The sequence below is a fragment of the Rhinopithecus bieti genome, unplaced genomic scaffold, assembly GCF_001698545.2.
Source record: "Rhinopithecus bieti isolate Rb0 unplaced genomic scaffold, ASM169854v2 scaffold_12573, whole genome shotgun sequence".
In the NCBI taxonomy this organism is placed as follows: Eukaryota; Metazoa; Chordata; class Mammalia; order Primates; family Cercopithecidae; genus Rhinopithecus; species Rhinopithecus bieti.
The window spans coordinates 233,089-242,135 of NW_016807321.1; the positions used below are offsets into that span (position 1 = coordinate 233,089).

General features: G+C 51.5%; 1 protein-coding gene across 7 annotated transcripts in view; it reads left to right on the forward strand.

The window, feature by feature from the left end:
• Nucleotides 1–8,779, forward strand: part of SS18L1 (SS18L1 subunit of BAF chromatin remodeling complex) — a 39,126-nt gene extending 30,347 nt beyond the window's left edge. For 4 of the 7 annotated variants that reach the window (XM_017881160.1, XM_017881159.1, XM_017881165.1 and 1 more), the window contains 2 exons: nucleotides 189–308; nucleotides 7,139–8,399. In XM_017881160.1, coding sequence (XP_017736649.1) covers nucleotides 189–308; nucleotides 7,139–7,452 — 434 coding nt within the window. In that variant the 3' untranslated portion in view covers nucleotides 7,453–8,399. Of the gene's footprint in view, nucleotides 1–188; nucleotides 309–1,907; nucleotides 3,881–7,138 lie in introns of those variants that run through there. The other 3 variants (XM_017881163.1, XM_017881161.1, XM_017881162.1) reach the window with 3 other exon arrangements.
• The last annotated feature ends 268 nt before the right edge of the window (nucleotides 8,780–9,047 follow it).

Below are 9,047 nucleotides of genomic sequence, written 5' to 3' on the forward strand. Positions count from 1 at the left end.
AAAAAAAAAAAAAAAAAAAAAAAACGGAGAAGGTGTAATATAGTATTTGAAACGTTGTGAAAAAATAAACACGCCGAAGCAATGGATTTGGTTTTGGGATTCCAAAGTTACCGTGTCGTGAGTGGGCCACAGAATGAGCCCCCTTAGCCCAGGTGGAAAGTCATTTCCGTGTCTCCTCCTCCCTCCAGGAAACTCCCAGTACAGCCAGCAGCAGGCTGGGTACCAGCAGGGTGCCGCGCAGCAGCAGACCTACTCCCAGCAGCAGTACCCCAGCCAGCAGAGCTACCCCGGGCAGCAGCAGGGCTACGGTAAGAGGGGAGCACGTTCCTCGGGGCCCCCCAGCGCCCACCCCTGCTGCACATGGGTACATGCACAGTGACCCTGGTGTGCAGGCAAAAGTGTAATAAACTTATTTTGGATACCTTTAGGTTTCCAGAAAAGTTGGAAACATACATGCATGTAGACCTGAAACATCTTATTTTTAACTTAAACATAAATTCATTGCCCACGTGGCCTGTGACGGGAGCCAGTGTCCCGTCTGTCCGCCATCTGCACGCCTCATGCCCAGCTTCGACCTCTTTGACTGAGCAGGTCAAAGCCTGTGGGTCTCAGCCTTCACTGCTGCTTAGAATCACCCAGGAAACTTCCGACAAGTAAGTTCTGGGCTGCCCCAGGTCTTTTGTTGGAGCAAAATCTCAGTTCTCAGGATGAGCTACACACACATGGTTTCTTATGAGGCTCGTGCCTGATTCTGCTCTGCTTGTTCAGCCCTTTACAGCAATTGCTAATTAAATAGTATAAAAATTACTTGAGGAGGCCAGGCGCAGTGGCTCACGCCTGTAATCCCAGCGCTTTGGGAAGCCGAGGTGGTTGGATGACCTGAGGTCAGGAGTTCAAGACCAGCCTGACCAATATGGTGAAACCTCGTCTCTACTAAAAATACAAAAATTAGCTGGGCATGGTGGTGGGGGCCTGTAGTCCCAGCTACTCAGGAGATGAAACAGGAGAATTGCTTGAACCAGGAGGTAGAGGTCGCAGTGAACCAAGATCACACTACTGCGCTTCGGCCTAGGTGACAGAGTGAGACGACTCCTCAAAAAATAAAAATAAAAAAAATATTACTTGAGGCTCAGTGTGGTGGCTCATGTCTGTAATCCCAGCACTTTGGGAGGCTGAGGCAGGAGGATTGCTTGAGCCCAGGAATTCGAGACCAGCCTGGGTGACATAGTGAGATCATCTCTACAAAAAATACAAAAATTAGCTGGGCATGGTGGCACACTCCTGTGGTCTCAGCTACTTGGGAGGCTGAGGCAGGAGAATCGCTTGAGCCTGGGAGGTGGAGGTTGCGGTGAGCCAAGATCATGCCACTGCACTCCAGCCTCGCCTGGGTGACAGAGTGTGACCTTGTCTTTAAAAAAAAAAGGGGGGGGCCTCTATCAGTTCTTTCTGGAGCCTTTGACTTAGGCTTCCTAGAGACGATGCCTCTGTCTCACCTGCCTGCAGGTGTTCAGCAGCTCCTGGGATAGTTAAGTTCCAAGTTACAGCAGCCAGTGTGACTGGCGCCAGTGGGTTCCGGAGGGCTCTCCTGCCCTCAAGTAGCAGCAGCTCGGGGGAGATGGAAAGAGCCCATCAGCCCTCCCCATGCTGGTGGGGGGCCTGGGGCACAGTCCTGGGACCTCACAGGACTGGAGGGCTGGTGAGTCCGTTGTGTGGTGCTCTTGCTGTACAGAGTTAACGAGGAGCACGTGCAGGTGCCAGGTGTTCCGGAGACTGACAAAAGGCTGATGCATTGAGACAGGAATTTTTTAAGGAAAAGAGGAAGAAGTTTTTAAAAAATTTTTAAGTTAAGATAAAAAATAAAGATGCGCCCGTTTTGGCTGGCCTCACAGTTCCTGGTGTTTTCTCAGGGCCTGCCCAGGGAGCCCCGTCACAGTACCCCAGCTACCAGCAAGGCCAAGGCCAGCAGTACGGAAGCTACCGAGCACCGCAGACAGCGCCGTCTGCCCAGCAGCAGCGGCCCTACGGCTATGAACAGGCAAGCTTTCTGGATGTTTCCAGATGTGCCCATCCACCGCGCCTGTCGAGACACAATGAAGATTTCTCTTATGGCCATGAGGAATAATGAGCTGGAACTAACTGGCTTCCAGGGTTCCTTCCAGAATGTTAAGTCTCTGAGCCTGTAAGGTTTTTCAGAATTCCTTCTGTGTATACGCTCACCTCAGCCATCCAGCTGGCTTTTCATACCCTGACCTCACCGTTAGATCTGCATGCCTGGTTCTCACATTCGTTCACTCTGCCAATGTTTTGTCGCGTACTGAGCACATGTCCGGTCTCTGCTGGGTGCTTGGCGTGTGGCCGCGCCACGAACCCTGCGCTTTTAGAGCTTATGTCTCGCTACGGAGACATAAGGTTGTCCCACAGGCCAGACCGTGCTGAGATCAGAGCGGGGGGCCCTGAGTGGAGCCCGCCTTCCAGGTGGGGGCACAGGCGGCTGCATTTGGCCCCTGTGGACAATTCCAGGATGAAGACACAGCGGGGAGTGGCTGGCAGCCCCAGGCTCAGCCCAGGAGGGGGAAGCCCTTTTTGCCCAGAAACAGCGAGCAGGGCTTTGAAGGAGCTGAGGAAAGAGCAGCTTGGAAGATGGAAGAGCAGGAGCTCTTGGGACAGTGAGGAGCCCGGCTTGGCAGGAGGTGACAGGGACAGGTGGGCCTGGGGGCCTCCATAAAGCAGGCATCGCCTTCCCTCTGAGTGGGATGGGGCCCCTGGAGGAGAACAGGGTCTGTGTGGTGGGAGCACTGCAGGAGCAAGGGCCTCCTAGAGGAGAATGCGCCACACGAAGAGGGCGTGCCAAGGTCCCGAGGCACTGGGAGGTTTGTCCCAGTGAAGGCAGCCCGAAGGAGGCTCAGTGGCTGGAGCACAGGGCATACGAAGGAGAAGGGTCTTGGACATTTTTTGGAGCCTCCTTTGAGAGAGTCCTTAGCAGGAAGTGGCTCTGTGTTGGTGACTCTGAGCTGGCCAGAGGTGTTAGGGACACTTTACACTGCCAGTGAAATTTCAAAGCACTACGTCGATCAAGGTTGTTTTTCTCAGGAAATTGGGTAGGTAAGAGGCCGAATACTATTTTTTAAATGCTTCTCGTCTTCCTCCCTCAAGAGGGCAAAGGGTCACCAGGTAGATGTAGAAAAGCCTAAAGATCATGTAACACAGGCCCCCTGCCAGGGCACAGTACTCAGAAGGTCATGCCTGGGAAGGGCACACCGATGAGGCATTTACACAGACGTTAGGAGTCCTCCTGGTGTGCTCTCAGGACACCGCGAGGCCACTGCAGCCGATGCCAGGGGCCACCTTTCCCCAATGTGTGCTGGACGCCAGTCAGCGGGGAGCAGGCCCCAGCTTGGCCCTCTAGGTTTGCACAGGAGCGTCATGCTGGGGTCTGGAAGGACAGCAGTCTGCATCCAAATTAGAGCAGCTTGGAAGATGGAAGAGCAGGAGCTCTTGGGACAGTGAGGAGGCCGGCTTGGCAGGAGGTGACAGGGACAGGTGGGCGTGGGGGCCTCCATAAAGCAGGCATCGCCTTCCCTCTGAGTGGGATGGGGCCCCTGGAGGAGGACAGGGTCTGTGTGGTGGGAGCACTGCAGGAGCAAGGGCCTCCTAGAGGAGAATGATGAGACACTATACCTCCTTCATACAGTCCTGAAAATAACTTATTTGGATTTTGTGAAATAAGTGAATGTCCTAACTTAATTAAAAGACTGAACCAGAGGACATATAACTTTATGCTACCTATGAAAGGACCGTGACCGGTTGTGGTGGCCCGTACCTGTAATTCCAGCACTTTGGGAGGCCAAGGCAGGAGGATTGCTAGAGCCCAGGAGTTTTAGACCAGCCTGGGCAACATAGCGAGACCTGTCTCTACAGAAAATAAAAAAAGTAGTCGGGCATGGTAGTGCATACCTGTAATCCCAGCTACTTGGAAAGCTGAGGCAGGAGGATCCCTTGAGCCCAGGAGGTCGAGGCTGTAGTGAGCCATGATTGCACCATTACACTCCAGCCTGGACTATAGACAGCAAGACTTTCTCTTACAAAAATGAAAAAGAAAGGCCAGGTACGGTGGCTTACACCTGTAATCCCAGCACTTTGGGAAGCTGAGGCTGGTAGATCACCTGCAGTCAGGAGTTCGAGACCAGCCTGGCCAGCATGGTAAAACCCCATCTCTGCTAAAAATACAAAAATTAGCAGGGTGCCTGTAAGCCCAGCTACTCGGGAAGCTGAGGTGGGAGAATCGCTTGAACCGGGAAGGCAGAGGTGAGCTGAGATCGTGCCACTGCACTCCAGCCTGGGTGACAGAGTGAGACTCCATCTCAAAACAAAGAAAAGAAAAATACAAAGAGCAATGGAGAAGATAGAGAATTTCACATTTAGGGGGAAATGTGTCCATCTAACTGCAAAACACTAACCTAACCTAGTCTTTAGTCAGAATCAAGTGTAACTGGCTATGGCGTTCTGGCACAGTGCTGCCGGCGCTGGGCGCCTCCTAGGGGCCGTTGTGCACATGATGTTATGTTTGCAGCACCCCGGCCTCCACCCACGATGCCAGTAGCACCCCCGTTGCCCAGTCTGACAATTTAAAATGGCTCCAGACATTGCCAGATGCCCCCAGGGCAAAATTGTCTCCATTTGAGAACCACTGGGCTACACTTAAAAATGTGCTGAGGTGGCCAGGCGCGGTGGCTCACGCCTATAATCACAGCATTTTGGGAAGCCGAGGTGGGCGGGAGCGGACGGAGACAAGATCGCGCCATTGCACTCCAGCCTGGGCAACAAGAGCGAAACTCCCGTCTCAAAAAAAAAAAAAAACACTGAAGTGCTGAGGCGTTGGGGCTGCCTGTGGTTTTACAGGGCTCGAGGGCTGCCATGCCTTCAGCTGAGCAGCTCTGGATTTGAGGCTTTCCGTCTTACCCAATGGTGCAGGGGCAGAAAGACATCAGAACGGACTCCTGCTAACTAGGATCATCACAGGCGGCTCTGGGAATGAAAATGTGACAGGCTGTGTTCATCAGGAACGTTATGTGGACTGGATTCTTGGTCAGGCCGGAACAGCTTTCCTCCCTCCCCGACTTCCTTGCTGCGGGCACTCAGGAAATCTGATCATTAACTAGCTGGGGGCACAGGGAGACTTAGGCATGCGATGATCCATTGTCTTCCTCTGTGGCAGTCACCCGAGCGGCTTTTACCACAGATCCGATGCTCCGTTTCGCTGCTCAAGGAATTCTCTGTCTTGTGGCCTTGTGGGGCACGGGCTGTCTAGTTCTCTCTTCATGCTGTTTTTTGTTTTCGTCTGTTGTTGTTGTTGTGTGAGACGGAGTCTTGCTCTGTTGTCCAGGCTGGAGTGCAGTGGCGCAATCTTGCTCACTGCAGCCTCCGCCTCCCGGGTTCTAGCGATTCTCCTGCCTCGGCATCCTGAGTAGCTGGGATTACAAGCACGTGCCACCACACCCAGCTAATCTTTGTATTTTAGTAGAGACGGGGTTTTGCCATGTTGGCCAGGCTGGTCTCGAGCTCCTGACCTCAGGTGATCCTCCCACCTCAGCCTCCCAAAGTGCTGGGATTACAGGTATGAGCCACCATGCCTGGCTTTTTTTTTTTTTAAGACAGGGTCTCACTCTGTCGCCAGGCTGGAACACAGTGGCATGATCTCAGTTCACTGCATCCTCCACCTCTCAGGCTCGAGTGATTCTCCTGCCTCAGCCTCCTAAGTAGCTGGGATTACAGGCACATGCCACTACCACTTGGCTATTTTTTTTTTTTTTTTTTTNTTGTGTGAGACGGAGTCTTGCTCTGTTGTCCAGGCTGGAGTGCAGTGGCGCAATCTTGCTCACTGCAGCCTCCGCCTCCCGGGTTCTAGCGATTCTCCTGCCTCGGCATCCTGAGTAGCTGGGATTACAAGCACGTGCCACCACACCCAGCTAATCTTTGTATTTTTAGTAGAGACGGGGTTTTGCCATGTTGGCCAGGCTGGTCTCGAGCTCCTGACCTCAGGTGATCCTCCCACCTCAGCCTCCCAAAGTGCTGGGATTACAGGTATGAGCCACCATGCCTGGCTTTTTTTTTTTTTTAAGACAGGGTCTCACTCTGTCGCCAGGCTGGAACACAGTGGCATGATCTCAGTTCACTGCATCCTCCACCTCTCAGGCTCGAGTGATTCTCCTGCCTCAGCCTCCTAAGTAGCTGGGATTACAGGCACATGCCACTACCACTTGGCTATTTTTTTTTTTTTTTTTTTTTTTTTTTTTTAGAGACGGGGTTTCACTGTGTTGGCCAGGCTTGTCTTGAACTCCTGACCTCAAGTAATCTGCCCACCTTGGCCTCCCAAAGTGCTGGGATTGCAGGCATGAGCTACTGTGCCTGGCTGAGGCTACTTTTTTCCATTTTTTTGTAGAGATGGTGTCTTGCTGTGCTGCCCAGGCTGGTCTCAAACTCCTGGGCTCAAGCAGTCCTCCTACCTCAGCCTCCAAATTCAGATTTTTTTTTTTTGGAAATAGGGTCTCACCCAGACTAGAGTGCAGTGGCATAATCATGGCTCACTGCAGCCTTGACCTCCTGGGCTCAAGCCATCCTCCCACCTCACCCTTCAAGTAGCTGGGACTATTGGCACACGCCACCACACCTGGCTAAGTTTTGGATTTTTGTAGAGATGGATTCTGGCCATGTTGCCCAGGCTGGGTCTTCAGATTTTTTTATAGATTGAAACGCATTACCCTGGTCGTCCCCGCTCCCATTTTCTTACTTTAGCGGGCTGGGGGACAGATGGTGTTTGCATCAGCTCCCAGGGGGCCAACTTGGAGGAGAGCTTTCCTGCATAGCAGGCCCAGCATAAGGCTCTGATGCCAGGCCTGGCACAGGCCCAGCCACAGCGATGCCAGTGTGACTAAACGAATGAGCCTTTGGCCCTCTCTACATTGTTAGCCCCAGGCTTGGCCGGTGGCTTCTGGAAAGCCGTTCGCTGCCCGCCTGAGATGTGGGCAGAGGTTGTTTGCTTGCCATTGTCCCTCCTACCCCCTGTCCTGGCTGGGGTGGACGTCTGTCTTCCTTTGACTTGTGACTATAGGGGTGTAATCTGTGTCTTGATCTCTTTTAGGGCCAGTATGGAAATTACCAGCAGTAAGGGATACACGTTCTGGCTGGAGCCCTTGTGGTGGCGTGTTCATCCAGGGGCCGGAGGGGCTGGCGGCAGCTCTGCTGAATTGTGACATGTTGGTTACCCTTTCGCCCAGTGCCACGTCTGCATGTGAAGCATGCTCATTTCATGCTGGGTATGACGCCGAGCGCGCACCCCTGGCGCAAGACAGCGCTTGGTGGTGTGATACTTTTGGTGCTGTGTATAGTATTGTATGTCGGTACATGGAGAGGTATCCTTTTTTTGTCCCCCTGCCCCCTTCTCAATGTTTCTAGCTAGCTTTGGGGGTCATTTTGTCATCAGAGCATTCTGTACCCAGGGACGGGACAGATCTTGAGGACACCACAGTCCACCTGTTCCCGTCAACAGACCTTAGGTCTCATTTCCCTCCTCATACAGTGTTGTCGTGTGGGTTGTCAACTTTTCTTTAACTGGCTACACCACAGCTGGACACACATACAGCCCCTGGAGGGCAGCCTCTTCCTGTGCCTCGATGGGGTGGGTGGGAGGGCATCTTCTGTGTGTTGGGTCAGTTTCTGTCACATAACGAAAAGGATAAGCATTTCCCACGGGGTAGGCCACAGATGGCCACATCTCCCACGGGAGAGGCCACAGATGGCCACTTCTTCCACGGGAGAGGCCGCAGATGGCCACATCTCCCACGGGAGAGGCCGCAGATGGCCACATCTCCCACGGGAGAGGCCGCAGATGGCCACTTCTTCCACGGGAGAGGCCATAGATGGCCACTTCCAGAGCTTGCTCATTGCCTGTCTCTCGCCAATTCTGTTTATCCAAAAGGTACATATTTTGAATTAAAAGTAAACAGGGATCAATGACTGTATTCCAAACAAATATGGATCCCTAAGGGCCGTGGACAAATTGCCTAACCCCAGGCCAGCGGTATTGCTGAAGGAAAGAGAGGCAGCTCTCTGGGAAGTGGGCCCTCAGAGATTACTCTGGCTTTGACCCTTGTTCAGCTGATGGTCATTTCTGGGATTGGAATAGTTAATATGCCCAATTCTAAGTTGATAGGTAATATAAAATATTCAAATCAAATTTTCCAAACAGTTGGCAAGTTGTTTATTTTATATTATTTCTTCCAGGACCTACTTGCTCAGATCTCCAAGCAAGCATTTCTTTTCTTTTAGGGATGTCTGAAAGTCACATCCACTAACATTAGTGTGTTCTTTCTAATGAAAAGTAAAGGTTTTATATAGAGAAACTTGAGTAATTTTTACATTTCTAGGACATTAAATCCCATTTAAATTCTGTGTGAACATTAAAGACAGCACACTTGCAAAAGTATGGTCAAAGAAAAAAAAAATCCCACATTTCCATTAATAAGTAGCATGGACTTTTGATCAACCTTTACGTGGAATAATAATATTCATATTTGCCATTAATCCTTTTAAAAAAATCTTTGGATAAATGCTGATGAATTTCCAAGAACTACCAAGAAAATACAAAAGATAGCCAATGCTTGATATATGAGGCCTACTAATAATGATATTTCTCTTCAATTGATGTTTTGTTTTAAAAGTTAAAATTCTTGGCCGGGCACAGTGGCTCACACCTGTAATCCCAGCACTTTGAGAGGCTGAAGCAGGCAGATCACCTGAGGTTGGGAGTTCAAGACCAGCCTGACCAACATGGAGAAACCCCATCCCTACTAAAAATACAAAATTAGCCAGGCGTGGTGGCGCATGCCTGTAATCCCAGTTACTCGGGAACTTGAGGCAGCAGAAATGGCTTGAACCCGGCAGGTGGAGGTTGCAGTGAGCCGAGATTGCACCATTGCACTCCAGCCTGGACAACAAGAGTGAAACTCTGTCTCAAAACACACACACACACACACACACACACACACACA